Source organism: Myotis nattereri (genome assembly GCF_964212035.1).
Source record: "Myotis nattereri genome assembly, chromosome: 1".
Lineage (NCBI taxonomy): Eukaryota > Metazoa > Chordata > Mammalia > Chiroptera > Vespertilionidae > Myotis > Myotis nattereri.
Window position 1 is genome coordinate 228,344,155 of NC_138075.1, and position 26,250 is coordinate 228,370,404.

The 26,250-nt window shown below is 46.1% G+C and overlaps 1 protein-coding gene across 1 annotated transcript in view; it reads left to right on the forward strand.

Moving 5' to 3' along the window:
• KIAA0232 overlaps positions 1-26,250 on the forward strand; it is a 74,562-nt gene that overhangs the window by 27,109 nt on the left and 21,203 nt on the right. The window contains exons 3-5 of the mRNA XM_081091814.1: positions 16,805-16,942; positions 24,683-24,749; positions 25,727-25,808. Coding sequence (XP_080947940.1) covers positions 16,805-16,942; positions 24,683-24,749; positions 25,727-25,808 — 287 coding nt within the window. The remainder of the gene's footprint in view (positions 1-16,804; positions 16,943-24,682; positions 24,750-25,726; positions 25,809-26,250) is intronic.

Consider the following 26,250-nt stretch of genomic DNA (forward strand, 5'->3'; position numbering starts at 1 on the left):
CTTTTGGTCATGATTGCCATCCTCCAGTAAATGTATTCTCAGATAATCAGGAATTCACTAGCTGTCATTTTTAAAATGAAATATTAACTACTTTCTAATGCAGTGGTTCTCAACCTGTGGGTCACAACCATCGGAAAACATATAGCATATCACATATTTACATTACGATGCATAACAGTAGCCAAATTACAGTTATGAAGTAGCAACGAAAATAATGTTATGGCTGGGGGTCACCACCACATGAGGACCTGTATTAAAGGGCCGCAGCGTTAGGAAGGTTGGGAACCGCTGCTAAATGCATTCTGTAAGGCCCAGGTCACCTTCCTCTCTGAACCCTTTTCTGACAGCTAATGAAAACAGTGTCATCTTTCAGACTTGGTCATATTTCTACTGCAGAGCTCTTCATTATAGTTATTACATGTATTGTCTTTCCCAGGAGATAAGAGTCTTATGGGCATAAATCACATGTTCTTTTTTTTAAAAATTAAACTTGTGAGAAATAATTTCAGACATTGGGAGAATAGTCTTCAGTCAGTCAGCTAACGGTTTCCGCTTTTGCTGTCTTTCTCTCCTTTGCTGGAAGCCCACTTATCCTAAATAAGCATATTTTCCTTACAATTGGACTTTCTCTTAGCCTTAGTACAATGATAAAATACAAGAAAGTCAACATCACCACATTGTTCTCTAATATCCCGTCAATGTTCAGTTTTCATCAGTTGTCCCAGTGTTAGAAATAATGTTAGAAATAAGGCGAGCCCCCCAAATCGGGGGTCCTGGTAGAGCACACAGCATTCTCGGGAGCCAGACAGCAAGGCAGCACCGTTACTGCTGCAGCAGGTGCCCCAGCAGAGCGGCAGCAGCACACTGAGCCGCACGCTGTATTCTGGGCAGTGATCTGTCCCTCACTCTTCATTGGAGCTTAGGCTCCCAGTCTTGCGTGATTGGCTAATGTAGAGGGAGGGGTTGACCTTTGCCTTTTCTAAGTGGCAGCCCCCAGGGGAGCTGCCAAGTCACTGGAACCACAATGCTGTGAGCCAACGTGGTGGCTGCCTACACTCCCTTCTTGGACAGAAAAGATGACTTGTTTATTCTGACACCAGCCGTGTCCTTTGTTGTCATTTCCCCTCATCTAGGATCCAGTGTGAGACTCACACCTCAGGGCCCCTCTCCTTAACCTCCTCTAACCTGAGCGGTTCCTCCTCCTCCCTTTGTCGCTGGTGACTGACATTTTGTGGAGTCCCCCTTACTCTGGGTCCCCGTTTGCGGTCAACTGACCGCTCATGCAGGAGCGTTGCTGAGGCTGGAGCTGCTCCCAGCGCTCTCCTCCTTGGCAGGCCCGCCTCCCCCTCCACTGGGGTCCCGCTTCCCTCGGTGGTTGCAGAACAGTGGGTTTGCTAACAGCTCTCCCGCCACATGACGTGGATGGCACTCAACTGCTAGGTCTTCATCTTTATAAACCAGGTGCCATCGCATAGGGACCGCCAGTGTGTGCGCTGCCCTCCCCCCCCCCCCCACCCCCGTGTTGCTGCTCACGTACTGGGGCCTCCGCCCCGCAAAGGCAGGCACTTCCCCCCCTCCATATGATGTGCCCACTTTTATTTTTTTATTTTTTGACGTGCCCACTTTTATACCAGAGAGTTTTGTTCTTGTTTGTTCTCATATAGAGCAAATAATTGTTGGTGGAGGCCCTACGAGCGCTTGTGAAGGCACGTTGGGGAGCGCGTGGTGGTAGAGGCAGGAAGCCCTGTGTCGTTGAGCTCACAGGTGAATCCGAGTGGAGCCCCACAGAGCACATGCGAATGACCGGCCGCTGCGTCCCGGGGACTGGCCAGAGCCTGGCCCTGTGCTCCTCAAACACACCCGTGTTCCCTTGTTTACAAACATAGTGTCGTCTCACTTAAACACTAGAGGCCGATGCACGCAGTTCGTGCCAGGGCCCGGCCCTCGCAGCCCGCTGCCTCATGGCCCGCCCCCCACTCCTGGGCGTTCAGAAGGCTGTTCCGCCGTGCGGTCTAATTAGCATATTGGTTCTTTACTATTAGGGTGGCTAAAAGGGAAGCGAGTGAGACCGTAAGGGTGGACGTCCGCTCCGTGGGAGGCTGTGCTGGGCTGAGGGTGCCCCGGCCTGAGGAAGACGGCTCCTCTCACCCTCCTTGTGACCCAGAGCCTCAGCTTTCCTTTTTCCCTGACGCAGCCCCCATCGAGAGCTTATTAAAGTATTTCCTTAGTCTTTATGGCAGTGTTCTCGCATCGGGAAGGCGTCACGCACAGGAGCCTGTGATTATGACAGACCCCGTGGCTCTGTCCCGTCCGGCTGAAAAGGGGGAATCGTAAAATGACTGCGCGCGCGCATGTGTGTGTGTGTGTGTGTGTCAGTGTGTGTCTCTGTGTGTATGTCTGTGTGTGTGTGTGTGTCTGTGTGTGTGTCTGTGTGTGTGTCTCTGTGTGTATGTCTGTGTGTGTGTGTGTCTCTGTGTGTGTGTCTCTGTGTGTGTGTGTCTGTGTGTGTGTCTGTGTGTGTGTCTGTCTGTGTGTCTGTGTGTGTCTGTGTGTGTGTCGCGCGCTGTGTGCCGGCCGGGAGTCTGCGCTCATTCCCGTGCACAGGGACGCAGTCAGCCCTCGCGGTCACCCCCAGTTGCTAGGTGGATAGTGGCTAAGTCACCTGCCCGGGGTCACACTGTTAGTAACTTTTGGTGCATTTATTGGTGTAAAAACCTGCAGTTTCAAGGGGGTGAGGCTGGTTCGGTGGCTGCTTGCCCTGGGCCTTCACTCGCAGCGGCGCCCATGGGAAGCTGCCCGCTCCACGCCCTGCTGCAAGCCCCGCTGCCACGCGGAGAGCCCTCCTGCTGCCCCGCGCCCTCGGCGCCCGGTGCTGTCGGTGGCCCGGATTCCGGCCATTCTGGGAGGCGTGCAGTGGTGTTGCACTGTCCTCGTGGGCAGTTCCCTGCGGACATGCGGCGCTGTCTTCCCAGCTCAGGTCGTCTCTGAATCTGCTTTACTGACGTGTCTGCTGAGATCAGTGTAGGTTGTTTTCTTATTGCTGAGTGTTTAAGAGTTTTTTTGTATATTTTGGATAACGGTCTTTTATCAGGTGTGCCTTTTGCAAATGTTTTTCCCCAGCCTGTGGCTTTTCTTCTAATCCACTTGACGTTGTTGTTCAAAGAGCAGTTTGTATTTTAATGAAGTTAAAACTTACTCATTTTTTCTTTGATGGATTATCCACCAGTTATTTTTATAAATATATTTTTATTGATTTCAGAGAAGAAGTGAGAGGGAGAGAGAGATAGAAACATCAATGATTAGAGAGAATCATGGATTGGCTGCCCCCTGCACACCCCACACTGGGGAGCCCACAACCCGGGCATGTGCCCTGGCCAGGCATCGAACCATGACCTGATTCATAGGTCAATGCTTAACCACTGAGCAACACTGGCCGGACCATCTTAACCATTTTTAAATGTGCAGTGTAGTGGTATTAAATACATTCATAAATGTTGTGAAACCATCACCACCATCCATCCCCATAACTCTTTTCATCTTGTAAATATAAAAAACTGTCCCCATTAAATTTCCTACCGTCTTCTTCCCTTGCTCCTGGCCATCACTATTATACTTCCTGTCTTTATGATTTTGACCACTCTCTGTTCCTCCTATCAGTGGAATCATACAGTATTTGTCTTTCTGTGGCTGGCTTATTTCACTGAGTGGTAAGGTTCATCCATATTGTAGCATGTGTCACACTTTCTTTCCTTTTTAAGGCTGAATTTCATTCCATTGTATGGATATGCCACATTTTGCTTATCTATCCATCCATCAATGGACATTGGGGTTTCTTCTCTGTTTTAGCTATTCTTTTGTAAATAATGCTGCTGCGAACATAGTGTGCAACAGGCATGTCAAACTGGCAGCACGGGCCACATGTGGCCCACAACAAATATTTTTGCAGCCCAGCCAATATAACGGTATGTAAGAAATATTTTAATAAAAATTTCATAACTTAACTTTTACAACATCCTGTTATACATAATTATTAATAGTGAACTACACCGTTCGCTAATGACTGATGACTATAATCGTGTTGCCTTCATTTCCCTTACGCGCCTTATACGCAGGCGCACCATTTCTCTCCACTAATACCAGCAGTGAATATTTTAGCAGCGATGGCCACGTCATTAGTCTTGGACTGACTTGTTTGGTGTGCACAACAGGAAATATTTCACTTTTGGAGAACAAGAAAAATAGGTTTATTTGTGTTAGGCTTATTAATTTGTGCAGTTATTCAGTGTCTGGTAAGTTAATGTTCAATAAAAATATTAATTTTTATTAAATGTCCTATTATTTTATGGTAATGATGACTCATTTATTTCAGCCCTTTGAATTCAGCATGTCTCTATCAAAATAAACCTATGTTTTTATGCAAGTTGAAGCTTTTGTTTTTTGCAGTCCACATACACTTAAAACTTGCTTATTTGGCCCTTGTTAGCCTTTCAGTTAGACATGCTTGGTGTACAAATTCTGAGACCCTGTTTTCAGTTTTGGGGGTATATACCCGGTAGTGGAACTGCTAGATTATGTGGCAGTTCTACTTCTAATTCTTTGAGGAACTGCCAGCATTGCTCCATGTATATTTCCACCGATGGTGCATGGGCTTCCCGTTCCTTCCTATCTTTGCCAGCACTTGTTCTGATTGGTGTGAAGTGGTGTCTCTTTATAGTTTTGATTTTCATTTTTCCTAATGATTAGTGATATTGAGCATCTTTTCGTGTGTTTATTGGCCTTTGTATATTTTCTTTGGAAAACTGTCTTTTTAAGTCTTTGCCCATTTTTAAAATCTGGTTGCTGTTTTTCTGTTGTTGAGATTTAGGAGTTCTCTATATATTCCGGATATTAACCTATTATCAGATATAATATGCAGATATTTTCTCCCATTTTGTGGATTTCCTTTTCACTATTTATAGTGTCTTCTTTTTAAAATTCTTTTTCAATTATATTTGACATACAATATTATATTCAGGTGTACACCCCAGTGATTAGCCATTATATACTAGTAACTTACTAACTGATCATTTCAATAAATCTAGTGCCCATCTGACACCATACATAGTTATTACTATATTCCTATGCTGTGCTTTACATCCCATGACATTCTGTAACTACCAATTTGTGCTTCTTAATCCCGTCACCCTTTCCACCCAGCCCCCACCCCCTCCATGTGGCAGCCATCAGTCTGCTCTCTGTGTCTGTGAGTCTGTTTCTGTTCTGCTTTTTCTGTTATTTTGGTTTTTAAATTCATTTGTTCATAGGTATGTATTTATTGCCGTTTTATTTTTCGTATTTTTTATTTCTTCCCCCTCCTTCTTCTTCTTCCTCTTCCTCTCCTTAAAGAACACCCTTCAACATTTTATGTAATACTGGTTTGGTGGTAATGAACTCCTTTAGCTTTTTCTTGTTTGGGAAGCTCTTTATATGTCCTTCGATTCCAAATGACAGCGTTGCTGGGTAGAGTGAATTGGCTTAAGCTGGGGCAAGAAGTCTCAAAACTAAAAGTTCCGAAGTAGGGCTGGCCCAGCTGGTTCTAGTCGGAGCTTCAGGTGCCTCTGGGCTTGTGCCCCACACCTCTGTCTGCCTCCCTCTGTCAGTGGGTTTTGCAGCCAGCTCCCTGGGGATAGAGGGCAAATGACAATGAGGACAGCATACTCCCCCCCTGCTCCCTCCCCCACACTCTCTGAAGGATGTGTTCCCTACATTCCCAGCAATAACACTTTTAAATTTATTTTTTTGCTTATTTCTGATTGGTCACATGCCTCTCTCTGTGCCAATCTTGAATTAAAGGGATGAAACACACTGATTTGTATTAAGCCAGTTGGGACCGGAAGACGGAGTGGCATTAATCCCATTCAAACACATCATGGTTTTAGGTTTTCAGGACGCTGGTGGCAGGAAGGTGTGGGAGGCGGGGGTGGATGCAGACGTCACTGACGTCACTGTACCAGCTGTATTCCAGAATGCCGTGTTCCTTTTCTTCCTCCTGTTCCCCGTTTCCTTTTTGATAGAAGAAGCAGGGGAAGTCAATCAAGACTGTAGCCTTACGTTACCTTACAGCAGTGCCTGAAAGAGTACCGCAGCTCCTCCTGTGGAGAAGTTCTTCAGCCATATCTTCGAAGTTTTGGTACTTAGTAATTGTGCTCTGTCTTTAAGATGGTGACTTTGAAAAGTCATACTTGATTTTACTGAGTTTACTTGGTAAACATTTGGCACATGTCTAATTGTATGTTTATGTTTTAATGAGTACAAGCACAAGAGACTGAACACAGTGAAATAGAAACACGTGGACCCTTTTAAACAATACTGTGTTTTTTTTAAGATCTGTTTATTAGTACAATGTTACTGGTTAAATAAAATGATAATACATTCATACAGTACATGAAGCCAGAAAAAAGTAGAGTAAAGGAGCTCTCAAATATAGTAAGTGGAAAGAGCAGAATGCAGAAAAGTATATCTTTTTTGTGTAGATTTTGCTATAAACGATGTTTCTTAATGAAGCCAACCTAAAATTACAAGGTAAAATAGCACTTATACACAGAATTCATAATGTAGTAAAGTAATTCTAACAGACAACATTGTTATGCCGTTTCTTATATGCCGGGGTCCAGCCCCAGCGGGTCCAGGGGTCCCCAAAGGTGTAGACGGAGTCGGGAAGAAGGAATGACACAGAGACATTGTTCAGTTTATCAGCAGCCTAGCCAGGATCTCCAGCCAGGATCTCCAGCCAAGTTCTGGTCTGGATCTCCAGCGAAGTTCTGTTTAGGATCTCCAGCCAGGTTCTGTGTCCATGTTCTCTTGCTAGGTTCTCCAGCCAGGTTCTCCAGGTTCTCCAGCCAGGTCCTGTAGCCATGTTCCCTCGCTAGGTTCTCCAGCCAGGTTCTGTCCAGGTTCTCCAGCCAGGTTCAGTCACCAGGTTCTAGTCAGGTTCTCTTGCCAATTTCTGTAGTCAGGTTCAGTCCAGGATCTTTTGCCATGTTCTCTCCAGCGATGTTCTTCTGTCTCTAGAGAACGTTCTGTGTAGGTTCTGTGCCTCCTGGTTCTGTCTTCTTAGTTCTGTGTCTTGCTGTCTTGTTACATCTGTATTTATACCAGTTGATTCAATCCTATCAATCTCTATTACAAAGGTTAGGGCGTTTCTTATCTCCATTCCAGGGAGTAGAGATTATGTAGCTTAAGCATGATTGTTCATAGTTAAAGTGATTAATTACCCGCCTGGCACTTAGTTGAGGGGTTTTATTCCCTCCCTAACTTCAGGGGAAAATCTCTACCTGGGGAAACAATCTTTCTCAGAGAGGAGACCTTGGTTAAAACACATAGTGCCAAGAAGGTGAGCAAACATTTTAAGAACAGTATGCCATATATGCCAGGTCCTTTGAAACAGCAAGGATGGACTGGCTCCCGGCAAATTCCCCCTTTTTTATTTTTTAAAAGCAGGCATTAAAAAGAAAAACCCGAAATGCTCTCTTGTATCCATTTTAAGAGTAGGATTGGCGCTTTCCGCTATTACCTGAGTCCTGATCTATCACCCCAGGTAGAGCTTGCCAATCCTGCACTTTCCCGGGGTGGAAAGGCTGCAGTGGGGTTAAGGATAAGGCTCCTTGGGCCTACCTTCTCCCATGCCTTTACATTTACCTTTCCGGCACCTTTCCTTCCTCAGAAAAGCATGGACATACTTCTTGTATAAAACGTTCTGTCTGACTGGGAGTAACCTTAATTCCTCTGCTAGCAAGCATATATGTTAAAAGATCAATACAGAGTCTTTTTTCTTTAGACTCAGTATGACACATCTTCTTAATCTAAAGATCAATACAGAGTCTTCTTTCTTTGGACTCAGTATGGCACATCTTCTTAATCTAAAGATCAATACAGAGTCTTCTTCTTTCTTTGGACTCAGTATGGCACATCTTCTTAATCTAAAGATCAATACAGAGTCTTCTTTCTTTGGACTCAGTATGGCACATCTTCTCAATCTAAGGATCAATACAGAGTCTTCTTTCTTTGGACTCAGTATGGCACATCTTCTCAATCTAAGTTCTGTACTATCCACCTTCTTACCCTACTTATCTTCTATAGGGGGGTCTGTAGCACCCTGTTGGAGTCCTATCCGTCCCGAGTGTGAGGGTTCTCAATGGAGGGGGCTTACCTAGGGGAATCCTGTTCCAGGGGTTCCCAAAGGTGTGGACGGAGTCGGCGAAGACTATCCACCCTCTTCCTACGGTGGAGTCCTATCCGTCCCGAGTGCAGGGCGCTTACCTAGGGGTCCCTGTTCGGGCGTCAGATGCCGGGGTCCAACCCCAGCTGGTCCAGGGGTTCCCAAAGGCGTGGACGGAGTCGGCGAAGAAGGAAGGACACAGAGACAGTGTTCAGTTTATCAGCAGCCTAGCCAGGATCTCCAGCCAGGATCTCCAGCCAAGTTCTGGTCTGGATCTCCAGAGAGGTTCTGCTCTGGATCTCCAGCCAGGTTCTGTGTCCATGTTGTCTTGCTAGGTTCTCCAGCCAGGTTCTCCAGGTTCTCCAGCCAGGTCCTGTAGCCAAGTTCCCTCACTAGGTTCTCCAGCCAGGTTCTGTCCAGGTTCTCCAGCCAGGTTCAGTCACCAGGTTCTAGTCAGGTTCTCTTGCCAATTTCTGTAGTCAGGTTCAGTCCAGGATCTTTTGCCATGTTCTCTCCAGCGAAGTTCTTCTGTCTCTAGAGAACGTTCTGTGTAGGTTCTGTCTTCGTTCTGTCTTCTTAGTTCTGTCTCCTGCTGTCTTGTTACATCTGTATTTATACCAGTTGATTCAATCCTATCAATCTCTATTACAAAGGTTAGGGCGTTTCTTATCTCCATTCCAGGGAGTAAAGATTATGTAGCTTAAGCATGATTGTTCGTAGTTAAAGTGATTAATTACCCGCCTGGCACTTAGTTGAGGGGTTTTATTCCCTCCCTAACTTCAGGGGAAAATCCCTACCTGGGGAAACAATCTTTCTCAGAGAGGAGACCTTGGTTAAAACACATAGTGCCAAGAAGGTGAGCAAACATTTTAAGAACAGTATGCCATATATGCCAGGTCCTTTGAAACAGCAAGGATGGACCGGCTCCCGGCAACAAATAAGTGCCATTATACATTTTTATTCTGTCAAAAGTTAAAGATAAAAAGTTAAAACGAAGCAGAACCCGCGTTCCCACACAGACCTGCAGCAGTGTGTTGCTCAAGCTCCAACTGCCATTCCAGTCGCATGTTCATGCCTTGGCACAGGGCAAAGGCAGCGTCCGTGTCTCAGAACCTGTGTAACTTCCATTGAGATGCATCCCCTGACTTCCGCGTGGGAATGGTGCCTCTGCAATACAATGACATGCTGAAAGGCAACTATCCAGAGAAGAACCCAACAGAATTTTATAAATGCCTTCCAAGAATACTGTGTTCAGTGAAACTCGTGCTGGGGGCTAATCTTAGCAATTTGGCAGTATATGTGTGTGAAGACATTTTCAGAGATGAAATACATTGAAAGTAGATATCCATACAAAAACTTGTATATGAATATTTATGCAGTATTATTCATGATATCCAAGAGGAGGGCACAGCCCAAATGTCCATCAGTGGATGAGTGGATAAACAAATGTGCTACATCCATGCAATGGAATATTATCCTATCTAATCAAAGAGAAACATGGTAATTAGCGTACGTCCGCTACCCTTCCCATTGGCTAATCAGTGAGATATGCAAATTAACTGCCAGCCAAGATGGCAGCCGGCAGCCAGGCAACTTGAAGCTACCATGAGGCTTGCTTGCTTCAGTGACGGAGGAATCCTACGTTCCCCGCCTGCCTTGCCGGCCTCTGAGCTTGCAGTTTGAAACATTGTTACAAATATAGAAGCTAAAAAAAACCTCAGAAACCTGTTTTCAGCCCACCGGGATCTCAGAGCTGGAGTTGATACAGTGTTTCGATTATAGAACCCAAACAAACCAGATACGTGCTTTTAGCAGCAGAGTCTCAGAGCTGGAGCCAGAGCTAAAGCTGGCCCAGAATAAAAAAAGAAAAAAAGAAAAAAAGGAGCAGTTGGGAGCTTCAGTCACCTGCCAGCCTGAAAACAGCCCTTAGCCCCTTACCCAGACTGGCCAGGCACCCCAGTGGGGACCCCCACCCTGAAGGGTGTGTGACCAGCTGCAAACAGCCATCATCCCTCACCCAGGCTGGCCAGGCACCCCAGTGGGGACCCCCACCCTTGCTGGAGAACCTGGCTGGAGAACCTAGCAAGAGAACATGGACACAGAACCTGACTGGAGATCCTAACCAGAACTTCGCTGGAGATCCTGGCTAGGCTGTTGATCAACTGAACGCTGTCTCTGTGTCATTCCTTCTTCGCCGACTCCGTCCATACCTTTGGGGACCCGTGGACCTGCTGGGGTTGGACCCCAGCTCACCCTGATCCAAGACACCCTTCAGGGCAAACCAGCCGGCCCCCACCCGTGCACCAGGCCTCTATCCTATATAGTAAAAGGGTAATATGCCTCCCAGCACCGGGATCAGCGGAGCTGAGAGGCCTCCCAGCACCGGGATCAGTGCGACAGGGGCAGCGCCCAAACCCCCTGATCGCCCTGCGGCTCTGTGTGTGACAGGGGGCGGGGCCACAACCTCCCTATCCGCCTTGCTCTGTTCATGACAGGGGAAGGCGCCCCAACCCTCTGATCAGCCCTGCTCTGTGCCTAATAGGGGGGAGCTCCCCAACCCCCTGATCTCCCTGCGGCTCTGTGTGTGACAGGGTGCGGCGCCCCAACCCCCTGATCGGCCCTGCTCTGTGTGTGACAGGGTGCGGCGCCCCTCCCCCCCCCCCCCCCCACGGGCCCTGCTCTGTGTGTGACGGGGTAGAGCCATAACTTCCCCATCGGCCTTGCCCTGAGTGTGACAGTGGCGGCGCCCCAACCCCCTGATCGGCCCTGCTCTGTGGGTGATAGAGGGCAGCGCCCCAACCCCCTGATGGGCCCTGCTCTGTGCGTGACAGGGGGAGCTCCCCAACCCCTGATGGGCCCTGCTCTGTGCGTGACAGGGTACGGAGCCCCAACCCCCCTGATGGGCCCTGCTCTGTGCGTGACGGGGTGGCGCCACAACCTCCCCATCGACCCTGCCTTGAGTGTGACGGGGCGGTGCCCCAGTCCCCCAATCGGCCCTACCTTGATCATGACTGAGGGTGGCATCACAACCTCCTGATCCGCCCTGCTCTGTGCATGACAGGGGGCAGCGCCCCAACTCCCCAATCAGCCCAGCTCTGAGCCTGACCAGGGGCTGCACCTAGGGATTGGGCTTGTCCTCTGCCACCCGGGAGCAGGCCTAAGCCAGCAGGTCGTTATCTCTCAAGGGGTCCCAGACTGCAAGAGGGCACAGCCGGGCTGAGGGACCCCCACCCCCCACCCCGAGTGCACAAATTTTTGTGCACCGGGCCTCTAGTCCTATATAATAAAAGCCTAATATGCAAATTGACCAAACAGTGGAACGACTGGTGGAACGACCGGTCACTATGACATGCACTGACCACCAGGGGGCAGACGCAGGAGCTGCCCCCAGCCTGCAGGCCCCAGACCAGCCAAGGCAGGTGCCAATGGGGGCCCCACCAGTCACCCCACAGAGAGAGGCGACAGAAGATAGTAGTGGGGGTGGGGGTGGGGGCGGAGCTGGTGCCAGGCCAGCCAAAGCGGGTGCTAGCAGGCCCCCCGATCGCCCCACAGATTGGCCCTGATTGCCGGCCAGGACTAGGGACCATACCTGTGCAAGAATTTTGTGCACTGCGCCTCTAGTTAAGTCATAAAAGGAAATGAAGTACTGACACAGGCCACAACATGGATGAGCCTTCAAAACATCACTAAGTCAAAGAAGCCAGACACAAAAGGACATATATTGTATGATCCATTGACATGACATGTCCAGAATAGACAGTCCATAGAGACAGCAGATTTGTAGCGACCAGCAACTCAGGAGAGGAATGGGAAGTGACTGCTAGTGGGTGCAGGGTTTCCTTGTGGGACCGTGAAAATGCTCTAAACTTAGGTAGTGGTGATTGTTGCACAACCCTGTGAATTATTCTAAAAACCACTGAGTACACACTTAAGAGAGTAAATTTGATAGTGTATGAAGTATATGTCAATAAAGCTATTGTTTAAAAAACTAGAGGCCCAGTGCACAAAAATTTGTGCACTCAGGGGGCTCCCTCAGCCTGGCCTGTGCCCTCTTGCAGACTGGGACCCCTTGGAGGATGACCACCTGCTGGCTTAGGCCCACTCCCTCGGGATCAGGCCTAAGCCGGCAGTCAGACATCCCTCTGGCAGCCCGGGAGCCCTCGGGGGATGTCCACTTGCCAGCGGGGAGCAGACCTAAGCTGCAGTCAGACATCCTTAGCGCTGCTGAGGAGGCGGGAGAGGCTCCCACCACCATCGCTGTACTGGCAGCCGTCAGCCTGGCTTGTGGCTGAGCAGAGTTCCCCCTCTGGGAGCACACTGACCACCAGGGGGCAGCTCCTGCATTGAGCGTCTGCCCCCTGGTGGTCAGTGTGTGTCATAGTGACCAGTCGCAGTCGTTCTGCTGTTAGGGTCGATTTGCATATTACCCTTTTATTATATAGGATGAGCATTAACAAATGAACATTTGTAATTGATTTTGATGATAGAGAACACTAAATTGGAGCCCTTATTAAGCAACTGTTATTTACCCCAAAAAGAATGCCATTCTTCTCATTAGCAGACCAGTGTTAAAAAAAATGTACTGAATTATGTTTTGAATTCTATCAATAAATGTGAAATTTTATGTTCTCTCTCTTTTTGGTAAAAGTACCTCATTATCCCCTTGATTTATCCTCTTGACCTATGAAGTTTAAAGTGTTTGCTGTTTTGCCTTTGGAGAAAATGTGTGCTAGCCCTGGCTTCAGCTCATTACTTCTGCCTGTTACTGCCCTCATTCCAGTTCCAACTTCTGTTGTCTCTTTAAGACTCCGCTTCAGTGACCCTTCCCTCTGCAGGAAGCCTTGCTCACCAACCAGGCCAAGGAAAAACGTGGCTTTTTTTGTTTTCTTAGTGCTTTCCACAAACCTTTCTAACAGCAGCAACCATGCATAGTTGTTTGCTCCCAGGTGTTTATTCCACACTGGACCGTGGGGCTCTGGCAGGCAGGGACTAGCTTGTGTGCATTCCTGTAATCCCTGGTGCCACAGAAGGGAGTGGCAAGAAATACTCACAGTGATGAATAGCAAGGACCTGCAACCAAGATTACTCTACCCAGCAAAGCTATCATTTAGAATTGAGGGCCAGATAAAGAGCTTCATAGACAAGAAAAAGCTAAAGGAGTTCATCACCACCAAACCAGTATTACATGAAATGTTGATGGGTACTCTTTAAGAAGAAGGAGATAGAGAAGGAGGAGAAAAAAATAGATTATAAGATATGAACAATAAAGTTGCAGTAAACATCTATCAACAATTGAATCTAAAAATCAAAATAAACTAACAAAAAATCTAATGAACAAAATAAACTGAATAATAAAATAGAATCAGAGGCATGGAAACATGGAACAGACTAACAAATCTCAGAGGGAAGTGGGGTGGAGGGGTTGGAAAAGATTAACCAAAGATCTTACATGCATATATACATTACCTATGGACACAGACAGTAGGGTGGGGAAGGTTTGGGATGGGGCGGGAACCGGGTGTAGAGGAGGAATGGGGAGGGGGAAGGGGAACATCTGTAATACTCTCAGCAATAAAGATTTTTTAAAAATACATACATGTTTAAGATGTTTGGCCTGTATTGTCAGGCTGCCCTCCAGAAGAACTGACTGCATGTCCATGTGAATTTTGAAAGTCTCTTTGTCTGTGTAATGAAACTTTATTAGGAGCCCAGCCAGGCTCCATTCCCAGTGGGGGGAGTGCAGGTGGTAGTCGATCAGTGATTCTCTCTCATCATTGATGTTTCTCTCTCTCTCTCCCTCTTCCTTCCTCCTGAAATCAATAAAAATATTTTTTTAAAAAACTATTAGGACCTTTGAATGTGTGCTACCTCTGCTGGACTATAATATAGCTTCAGTAGAGAAATCTATAATAATAAAAGCATAATATGCTAACTAGACCTGACAAAGCTGAGGCTACGAGGGAAGCCCAGGTCCCAGGTGCTGGAGGAAAGCCGGCAGCCCGGGGAAGGAAGGCCTACTCTTGCACGAATTTCGTGCATCGAGCCTCTAGTATGGTTATAAGACTCAGTAAAGAGAAAGCCAATCTCAGAGCTCAAACAGAAAGGAGTCCTCCTTTGAGTAATTACACAAATAACTTTCCCACCATGTTTTATGTACTGTGAACAACAGAGAAAACTAATAGTTCCCCTGCCTTCAGAAGCGTTGAATCTCCATTGTTACGGTTCAGTCCTCGGTGCCTGTGGAAGGCCAAGCCCTATCTCCAGAAGATATCATTGATAAGAATCGCAGGTTTCAGGTGTATCCCCGCCAAACACTCAGATAGTGGAAATATACTGATAGTTCTTCCTTGGCCATCACACACATTTTCCCTTGGAAAATGGAATAGACACCACTCAGCCAGAAAAGATGTTTTTCAGGTCATTAAATCTGCAAACATGCCTAAGAAATTAAGTGAAGGATGCTAATTCTGGTGAGTGTGGAGGGAGGAGGGACCTTCTTGCACTCTTATCTGGTGGCATAAAAGGAGATTGTATTGTTTCAAGTACAAACTGGTTTAGACAGTTGATGGCGTATTATTTGATCTTAAAGATCTTTTGAATGAATTATTCTTATGCTTTTCCTTTATTCCATCTCAATCATGTATATCTATTTCCTAAGGGCCCACTGGAGACCAAGTACTCTTCTAGATAATTTTCTTAATTTTGACATTGTCTGTCTCTCTAATCTCATTCTCCTTTGTCTCTCCAGTGGTTTTACTCATAATTTATCAAGTAAAGGCTTTTAAAAGACACAACAGCCCTGGCTGCTGTTGCTCAGTGGTTAGAGCATCGGCCTGAAAACCAGAGGGTGGAGAGTTTGAATCCTGGTCAAGGGCACGTACCTGGGTTGCCAATTCGATCCCCAGCCCTGGTTGGGCGCATGGGGGAGGCAGCCAATCTGTGTGTCTCTTTCACATTGATGTCTGTTCCCCCACCTCTCTTCCCCTCCCTCCCTCTGCCCCCTCTCTTCTTCCCTCCTCCACTCCCTCCCTTACCCCTTACACTCTCTCTAAAAAATATGTGGTAAAATATCCTCAGGTAAGGATTAGCAACATCAACAACAAAAGACAAAACAGCCGAAGCCAGTTTGGCTCAGTGGATAGAGCGTCGGCCTGCGGACTGCAGGGTCCCAGGTTCGATTCCGGTCAAGGGCATGTACCTGGGTTGCGGGCGCATCCCCGGTGGGGGATGTGCAGGAGGCGGCTGGTCGATGTTTCTCTCTCATCAATGTTTCTGACTACCTCTCTCCCTTCCTCTCTGTAAAAAATCAATAAAATATATTTAAAAAAAAGACAAAACAAAGCAAATCGATTAAAAATATTAAATTTTGACAGTCCCAGTCTAAGGAAATAGCTAAGTAAACCTAATATCTTGGAATATTATGTAGCCCCAAAGAATTCGTAGTAACATGGGGGTAATGTTCACACTATAATAAGTTCAATCAAATGCAAAATTATACAAGTAGTGTGAATTCAACTGCGTTTTAAAGCATAAGAAAAAGACCAGATGAAGCAGACCAGATTGTTGTAGTGTTCACTGGCGGTAGGTCATGGGTGATTTGCCTGCTTTCTTCCTACTTTTCAGATTTTCTTCAGATTCTTATAATGGGCATAAAAATAGAGGGGGAAGTATACTTCAAATACTAACAAAATATTTTGTATCTTTTTTGTTGGTTTGTTTGTTAATCCTCAACCGAGGATATATTTTTTCCCATTGATTTTTAGAAAGAGTGAAAGGAGGGAGGGAGGGAGGAAGGGAGAGAGAGAAAAGAACATCAATATGAGAAAGACACTTCAAATAGTTGCCTCCTGCACACAACCTGGCCAGGGATTGGACCCACAACTCAAGCACATGCTTTGACCAGGATGTCAAATCTGAGACCCTTCTGTCCTCAGGCGATGCTCTAATCACTGAGTACACCTGCCAGGGCGCTGTTTTTTGTTTTTTTAGACTACAAGATATAGAGATAAGGATTTAATCATTTAACTGTTAAATCCTGAGCACTCACTATTGAAGAGGGGAAGTATAGAAGAGAGGACACTGAATTGTGTATATAGTTTTGGACTCATACTAAAATATAAGTAATACTTGAATTTATATACAAACTAGGGGCCCGGGGCATGAATTTGTGCATGGGTGGGATCCGGCCAGCCTGCCCCTATTGGGGTGGGGGGGCCAATCGGGGGTGAGGCCGGCTGGGGGGAGGGGCTGTGGGCAGTTGGCAAGCTGGCTTCGCCCCCTGGTTGAACTCTTGGTCGAGGGGACAATTTGCATATTAGCCTTTTATTATATAGGATGTCTGAGTTGTTTATTAGCATTTGCTATAAATATGTGGGTCAGATTTAGTAAGATAATAAATAATAAATCATAAGTAATCAGTAATCTCAGGAGTAGATTCCAAACCAGTGGATCATCCTGCAGTGTTCTGATTGACATGTTCTGTGGTCACTTGGTTAGTGTGTGCCAGTTTATGAGGTAATGTGTTTAGTAGGGGGATGCATGTGTGAAAGAGTGTATGGAACTTGTTATTTACGCTTGGTCATTGAAACTTGTCCAATCTTACTTTAGGAGAATGACATCTTCCTGGGCTGGGAAAAAGGAGCTTACAAGAAATGGGGAAAGAGTAAGAAGAAGTGCTCAGATCTCACTCTGGAAGAGATGAAAAAACAGGCTGCTGTCCAGTGTCTTCGATCTGCATCTGATGAAGTAAGTTTATATTTTATTTCTGAAAAGGGGTGTTTAAAAGTTTACAAGTATAACATCTTGACTCAAACAAACCTTAGAAAAATTATCTACTCGTTATCTTACCACTGTAACATAAACATTATTATATTTTTCTTTATGGCATTTATATAATGTGTTCTTTTATATGTATCATTGTAATTAGAGTATACACAAAAATGTTATATCCTTTTCTCCATTTAATGTATAGAACATCTTGTTAATATATATCTTTATTCTTTTTAGTGGCTAAGTCATATTTCATGAAATAATATTCCAACAACAATATAATATACTTCTTTTTTTTTTAAATATATTTTGTTGATTTTTTACAGAGAGAAAGGGAGAGAGATAGAGAGTTAGAAACATCGATGGGAGAGAAACATCGATCAGCTGCCTCCTGCACATCGCCCACTGGGGATGTGCCCGCAACCCAGGTACATCCCCTTGACCGGAATCGAACCTGGGACCTTTCAGTCCGCAGGCCGACGCTCTATCCACTGAGCCAAACCGGTTTCGGCAACAATATAATATACTTCTTATTGCTGGATATTTATCTTACTCTTGATTGTATTTTTTGTTATGCTCTCCAGGATATTTTCATGTGTGACTTTTTCCTTGGTTTATATTATTTCTTTTTTAAAAAAATCTTTACCCAAATATATATACATACATTTTTAAAAATATTACTGATTTTAGAGAGAGGAGGGGAGAGGGAGAGACAGAAACATCCTTAAGAAACATCTCTAATCAGCTGCCTCCTGCACGCCCCCTGCTGGGGGTCAAGTCCACAACCTGGGCATGTGCCCTGACTGGGATTTGAACCAGTGACCTCTTGGTTCATAGGTCAGTGCTCAACCACTGATTCACACTGGCTGGCTCAGGATATGTTTTTTTTTAATATACTTTTATTAATTTCAGAGAGGATGGGAGAGGAGAGATAGAAACATCAATGATGAGAGAGAACCATTGATTGGCTGCTTCCTGCTCGCCCCCCACTGGGGATGGAGCCCACAACCCAGGCATGTGCTCTTGACTGGAATCGAACCTAGGACCCTTCAGTCCACAGGCTGACGCTCTGTCCACTGAGCAAAACCAGCTAGGGCGAGGATATATTTTTATTGCTTTTAAGAGAGAGAGAAACATCTATGTGAGAGAGAAACATTGATCAGTTGCCTCCCATATGCACCCTGACTAGGGATCGACTGGCAATGTTTTAGTGCACGGGATGATGCTCTAACCCAGTGGTTGGCAAACTGCGGCTCGCAAGCCACATGCGGCTCTTTGGCCCCTTGAGTGTGGCTCTTCCACAAAATATCATGTGCAGGCGCGCACGTACAGTGCGATTGAAACTTCGTGGCCCATGCACAGAAGTCAGTATTTTGTGGAAGAGCCACACTCAAGGGGCCAAAGAGCCGCATGTGGCTCGCGAGCTGCAGTTTGCCAACCACTGCTCTAACCATTTGAGCCACCCGGCCAGGGCTATATCACTTCTTTTGTATATATTTCTAGAAGTAGAATAACAGTTATCTAACATTTTAAAAACACTGTATTTGCTTCTGATTTATAAATTTTTGTTTGTATATTAGAAAATATTATGATTATTTTCTTAATCTTTTAACATTTCATATAAAATACTTCTCTCTTCCTTCAACATTCTGAAATAACAAAATAATTTTAGAATGTAATCATTTATTTAAATTAGTACTATTAATTCTTGTTTTATTACACACTGTATGATACAATCTCTGAGATCACAATTACTTAGAAAATTATTTTGCTTTACCATTGAGGTAGTGTAAAATTACCTTTATAATGCAAAGGTAAATGGAGAGTTAGAAAAAGCAGTTCTCAAGTGGTAGAATGTTAGCATTTTTTCCACCTTCAGCGAGTTCTCACTAAAAATGGGTATAATTTATTTTATTTCTTAAGTTACTCTAGGCTTTCAATATTTTTTCCCCCCGTACTTTATATTGTTTCATTGAATGATTTATCTGTTCACGCACCAATGCCTCAGTATTTTACTTCATGGTATTTTTTTTTTAATTGATTTCAGAGAGGAAGGGAGGGAGGAAGGAAGGGAGGGAGGGAGAGGGAGAGAGAGAGAGAGAAAATCAATGATGAGAGAATCATTGATTGGCTGCCTCCTGCCCGCCCCCCACTGGGGATCGAGCCCAGGCATGTGCCTTTGACCAGAATCAAACCTGGGATGCTTCAGTCTGCAGGCTGATACTCTATCCACGGAGCAAAACCAGCTAGGGCTACTTTGTAATTATGTCTGTTATTTTTGTTTGGTAGTATTCCATATTTCTTTCCTCTGTTACCCCCATTCCCCCCAATCTCTCTCTCTTGAATTTATATACAATTAATTTCAGAGAAGAAGGAAGAGGGAGAGAGAGATAGAAACATCGATGATGAGAGAGAATCATTGATCGGCTGCCTCCTGCATGCTCCACATTGGGGATCGAGCCCGCAAGCCGGGCATGTGCCCTGACCGGGAATTGAACAATGACCTCCTGGTTCATAGGTCAACGTTCAACCACGAGCCATGCTGGCCGGGTTGTTGCCTCTTTTTTTTTAAGCTGTGTGTCCTGGTGTGGGATTTTTGTGTGTGGTTACCATTAGGTTTGTAGAAAATAAAGTTGCATATAGTACCGTAGTATTCTTTTTCTTTTGAGTGCATCTGATCTTCATCTTCCTTTGCCAGTTCAAATTTCTGTCCCCTTCCCTTTTATGTTTTTGTTGCCACAAATTATTCCTGTTTATGCTGTAAGTTTTTGGGTGATGTTATTCGTAGTGTTGTGATCTAATGGTCTTTATTTCAGGTAGAATAACTCCCTTGAATATTTCCTGTAATGGAGGTTTTCTGGTGATAAAGTTCCTCAGCTTCTGTATGTCTATGTCTGAGAATGTCTTTATTTCTCCACATTTAAAGGATAATTTTACTGGATATATTACTCATGGCTGGTAATGTCTCTCTGACGTTTGCATATTTGGTTCCACTCTCTTCTGGCTTGTAGAGTTTCTGCTGAGAAGGATAAAATTACGATAGGTCTTTCTTTGTAGGTCACTTCCTTCTTTTTCCCTGTCTGCTTTGAGAATTTTTTCATTGTCACTAATTTTTGGCAGCTTTAATACCAAGTGCGTTGGAGAGAGCCTCTTGGGATTGAGGTAACTAGGTGTTCTGTTTGCTCCTTGGATTTGAGGCTTTAATTCTTTCCATAGGTTTGGGAAGTTCTCACGCACTATTGTTTGAATAGACTCTCCTTCCATGCTCCCTCTCTTCCTCCTGCAGAATTCCTGTAATTCTAATGTTGCTTTTTCTGATGGAGTCAGATAGTTCTTGCAGAGCTCTTCCATTTTTCTTTATGTCCAGGTGTCTCTCTCTCCTTGCCTCTGCGTCATTTCTAGATTCCTGCCTTCACCATCACTAATTCTTTCCTCCATCTAGTTGGCTCTGTTTTCTATCTCAGTAGTTCACTCTTAATGTCTTTAATTGCATGCTTCATTTCTGAGCTTTCTGATTGGTTCTTTTTAAGTTTTAATCTCTTCGGTAAAGTACTCGTTTTATTCATTGATCTGCTCTCTGAGTGCATTGAATTGCCTGTCTATTTTCTTGCATCTTGTTGATTATTTTCAGAACTGCCATCTTGAAATCTGTCATTTATATCACACATTTCCATGTGTTCCAGCTTGCTTTCTGGGGAGTTTTCATTTTCTTTCTGATCATCCTTGTTACTGTGGTTATTCATGGTATTTGGTTCTTTGCTTAGTGAGGTCTTTGCGTTTGTGTCGATATTAACGAAGCGGTCTTTCTACTGCGTTCCCGTAGATGGTGCTGGATCGCAAGGCTTTTCACTCTCTGACCTCCTAGTCCGGCGGCCCTTTAATACAGTTCCTCATGTTGTGGTGACCCCAACCATAAAGTTGTTTCGTGGCTACTTCATAACTTTAATGTTGCTACTGTTATGAATCGTCATGTAAATATCTGATATGCAGGATGGCCTTAGGCGACCCCTGTGAAAGGGTCGTTTGACCCCCAAAGGGGTTGCGACCCACAGGTTGAGAACCGCTGCACCTAATCTTAACCTCCACAGCTTCCTAAGACACTCTGCTTGGTGGGGTTTGCTTTACTTTCACTGTCATGGCGACCCCTGACCTCCATGGTGCCCCAAGCACCCCTTCTGGGCATCAGTCACAGGGGGAAACCGCAGCAGCTCCTGGTTTACAGATAACAGGCTCCTGCACCCAACTGCACAGGCAGCAGGAGGCGAGGTGTGGGAGTTCAAGCAGGGCAGGGCTCTGTGGTCTGCTTTTGTTTGAAACACTGCCGCCTTGCCTGACAGTGGAGAGCCACACGCAGAACCCTGTGCTCTGCCAGGCGTCTCCGACCCAGACACTGTTCGCTCCGTGGCAGCTCGCCCTGCTGGGCTGCCCCATGCCGCGCTCGGTTCCTCCCGCCGCGCGCTCCCGGCGGCAGGGTGGCGTCTGCGCGTCCCTCCCTTTTCCTCTCCTCGTTTATTCCCGGGGCGCCCGCCTTGATGTTTCAGCGCGCGGGCCTCTCAGGTGTGCGTCTGTGCCGGGCAGGGTGTTTTCGTTGAATTATAGTTGATTAACTTGTTGACATTTCAGTGGGAGAGGCCAAGGGCTCTCTCACGCCGCCATTCCTCTGATGCCACTCTCTCTCATTCTTGAATGCCCTGTGGATGTGGCATACTATTAAAATGTAATTCTTAAGATTATATAATAGTTTATATTATAATTGGGAAAGCAAATAAGATTTCTCATTAACAGCTCCAAATTAACAATTTGGAGCACCTGCCAGGAGGGAGGGGACGATGCCCTTTTTGCTTCTCACTTGCTATTCCGATAGCCCAGGGGTCGAATGATTAACATGCGCGCACGCGCACACACACACACACACACACACACACACGCACGCACGTAGGATGCTGTGATGGTCAAGGACAGGAAGCAGACGCCGGTGGGTCAAGCTTGCTTTTTCTTTTTTTAAATATATTTTCATTGATTTCAGAGAGGTAGGGAGAGGGGAGAGAGATAGAAATATCAATGATGAGAGAGAATCATTGATCGGCTGCTTCCTGCACATGCCTCACTGGGGATCGAGCCCGCAACCTGCGCCTGTGCCCTTGACTGGAATCGAACCCAGGACCCTGCAGTCTGCAGGCCGATGTTCTATCCAGTGAGCCAAATCAGCTAGGGCTAGAGCTTGCTTTTAGACACAGAGCTAAGCAGTAAGTTCCTTGTTTCTTGGCCATTAAATAATGAGAGCAAATCTATATACTTCTCTGTTGTATTACTATCCAGGACAACTAAATCACAGGTGTGTGGAGGAGACAAAGAACGAGAGAGAATATCTAGTCCCAGGTTGTGTAACGGTTGTAGCGTGCAGACTGTTAAACAGTCAGCAGCCTTGGTGCTGAAGGCAGAGGCAGAGGCGACGCCTGAGGCTCGGAGCTCTGCCCTGGGACTGGCACTGGCTTCAGAAACATAGTGACATAGGCTTGTGTGCAGAGCAGCGTGCAGCAGCGCGTGTCAGCTGACGCTGGGGTTAGGTTCAGGATCTGGAGGAAGTGGAATAAAACGGCCAGCTCGTCCCACCTTGGACATTATGGTAAGCAGTCTTCCCGGTGGCAGTGTGCAGGAGGAGCGGTGTTTATGACTGGTCGCTGCCATGGTCTGTAAGAGTGTTTTTAAGAAAAGAATAATTCTCTTTTGGCCCGTTTCCTGGTCTCCCTCCGTCCTGTCTCCCTAGTGAAAGCGGTGAACTGATGTGGATAGAATTAATTATCGTTTACAATTAACTGTTTCCATGTAATCTTGCTGCTTAAACTGCTCAAGCTGTGGAACGCCCGTGTTTCTTGCTTAGGATGTCGGTAAAACTTGTGCTGAGTCATTTTGCGTGAAGTCAGTGGGGCGAAGTTCTATTTTTAGCCCCTGCAGGCCCAGGAGGGCGAGGGGGGAGCAGTCCCGTGCACCTGTTCGGTGCTGCCCACCTAGAGAGACTCAATCCCGTCTAAATACTTTCGGCCACAGAATAAGTACAAGGTTGCTACGAAATACACTCACTTTTCTTGTATCTGGTGAAAGACTTTTCTTTCCTCTAGTGAGAAATAGAATTTTTAAAGTTTAAAAGTCTACATAAGTAAAAGATTTTTTGCTCGTGCCTGTTGGCAACATTCATTTTTCTTTAAAGGTTGCCTCTTATTCTTACCCTCCCAATTTCAGACACTTCACGCTCTCTCCTCCCATTTGACCCTGTTTCTTCCCAGAGACTAGGGTCTGGTCCGTGACCCTCAAAGGGAAACGGCGACAGCGCCGGCCTGCTCTCTGTGCTGCTCCTCGTGGCGGTCATGAGGGCTCGTTTCAGAAAGAAAATCAGACCATGAGCTCCTCAGGGACTCAGATGAACTTTTTGTGATATTTCTTTTTAAATAACTGATGTGTTTTCTTTTTCTTTTTAAATTGATTTTAGAGAGAGGATGGGGGAGAGAAAGAGAAGGAGAGAGAAACATCAGTTGGTTGCTCCCTCACAGGTCCCAATCAGGGACCACAACCTGGGTATGCACCCTGACCAGAAACCAAACCCTCTGGTATGTGGGGCGAGCCACCCGGTCAGGGCTGTGGTTTTTCTTTATATTGAACTAGAGGCCCGGTGCACAAAATTTGCTCACTGGCGGCGCGTGGGGGAGTCGTCCCCTCAGCCTGGCCTGCACCCTCTCACAGTCTGGGAGCCCCGCGATCAATTGCCCTGAAGAGGTAGGTCCTGCCTATCTGGCCTGGGCTCTGCAATGGATCACCCCCACAGAGGTAGGCCCAGGCTACCTGCCACAGCGCCGCCAGCCAGCTAGCCTGGGCCTCCTACTTTGGGGCAATCGCGGAGCCCCCCGATTGATCGCCCTGCCAACTGATGTCTTGGGCCTCCCTCTGCGGGGTGATCATGGGGCAATGGCCGGGCCCCCAGCCAATCGCATTACACCCCCCTTGGCTGGCCTGGAGCCAGTGGGTGTCATAGCGTGGTCGTCTGGATGGTCCGGATGGTCATTCCGCTGTTAGGCCATTCGGTCGATTTGCATATTATGCTTTTACTAGAGGCCTGTTGCAGGAAGATTCCTGCAAGAATAGGGCTTCCTCGGGCCAATTGAGCCGCCAAGCCCTGCCACCCAGGGCCGCACACGGGGGCCCGGATGGCTGCTCGTGCTGGCCCGCCCTGCCTGCCATATGCAAATCAGCCGCCATGTTTGTTGGTTAATTTGCATATCGCTCTGATTAGCTGATGGGTGTAGCGAAGGTATGGTCAATTAGCATCTTTGTCTTTTATTAGATGTGCTTTTATTATTATAGATTTAGTATAAGACCTTGCTGACATAGGCAGGGACTAAGATGCTGACTTTAGCTGTGCGAGGGCACTTAGGCCCTTCGGCTGCCCCGTCAGCAGGATGCTGTACCCCTGGGAAGACAGAAGTGACTTTTCTCAGTGAGTGCCATTGGATAGACTTAACTAGGAAAACATGGATACTGAATTGGATCTACAGATGCATAATTTTTAAACTTTTGTGTTCACTTAAATATTGATAATGTCTTTCTTTTGGAACATGAAAAATTAATTTCTTTATAAAACCTTCATATTAAAGCAAAAGAGTACAAATACCTGGTTTTTACATACCCGGCAGCAAACGAATGTGTGTTTTTGTTCCCACGCAGAGCTCTGGAATCGAGACGTTAGTGGAGGAGCTCTGCTCCCGCCTAAAAGACCTGCAGAGCAAGCAAGGTGAGTGCTGCCTCCAGGCCTGTCTGTGCAGGCACAATAGTCACCAAGGAGGCGGGGGGTGATCTTAGGATGGAGCCAGCAAGAACCACAGCGGGGGAGAGTCTGTTCAGTGTGTCTCCAGGCGAGCGTGGGTCAGCCCTCCGCTGTCACCTGTAGGGAGCCCCCTGCTGCTGAGTGCATTGGCCCACAGGTGCCCTCGGAGAGAGGAGCAGCACGTCTCCTCCCATCCTTGTGCCCTGCTGATACCTCCCTGTTGACACCAGGCCTTCTTAATTAGGTGTCAACACTATGTACCTCAGATTTGGAAGAACTTCTACTTTGACTCTTGAATTTTGGGGGGAAGGCAGGCTTGACAACCTCAATAAGCCATTTTGACTCAAGAACCCTTATCACGTTTTTTCCCCACTTTTCTGTAAGCCCATCCTAAGATTAAGGACCTTTATTTTCCTTGTCCTCTTCATGCTCATTTTGCTGCCCACCAAGTCTTGACCTTCCTGTTAAGGGCGTGGTTGGTTCATTTGTGTTGAATTCCTGGCAGGATCATGAGCTAATCTAAGGGAATAGCCCTTGGCCTTCTGGATGTTAAGGGACGGATTGCGAATTGTGATTAAGAATTTTCTTTGCAGATTAACATCAGTCAAGGTGATTCGGTATAGAAAGTCCATGAGTGCAGAATTTTGTGAGAAAATATTTTTGGAATCTAAACAGATGTTCTCTCTTTCTGGTGTAATTAACAAGTACCCAGGGGATTTCAGTTTCTCAGTCAGGTGCCTCCAGAGCGCTGGCTCGGTGATGAGATGAACAGGTCTCGCCTCAGCCGTGTTCACGGGGTGTAGCCAGAGACTTCCCCCTGGTACACTGAAGAAATAGGTTGTTATTACAAAGATAAACTGCCACAAAAGCCTATATAATTTCTATTAAAGTTTGAGAAATTTTTAAAAACATGACAAAACTTTCTAAATTTTGTTTCACAACAGAAGAGAAGATTCACAAAAAGTTAGAAGGGTGTCCCTCTCCAGAGGCAGAATTATCCCCGACAGCAAAGGATCAAGTGGAAATGTATGTAAGACTCAGTCACAGAGTGTGCATTTGTTAAATTCAGAGTAAGAATTACTGCATGGTTTACAGTCTTGCTCATTGTCTTGTATGTAGTTTCATGTTTTATAATTCAGGGAACATTGAGCACTTACTTGCATATTTGACACAGAATTCAAAGGTGAATAAGGTTCTGTCCTTAAATTACATATTGAATCAGTCTTTGTGCAGCAAATGAATGAAACAAGGCTGTTATTTGCCGTCCATTCATGTCCTGTGACCATGGACATTCCCACTGTCTTCGGAGGCAGCTGAAAGGAGCCATGCACATCCTTGTTGCCCACACAGGAACCAGGTGCCCACTGCTGGCTCCAGAGGGAACGGCGAGTCATGGGCCTCACCACACTTGTTTGCTGAAGACACTTTAGTTCTTTCTTTGTAAGTGGTTATTGTTAAAATCAGCTGT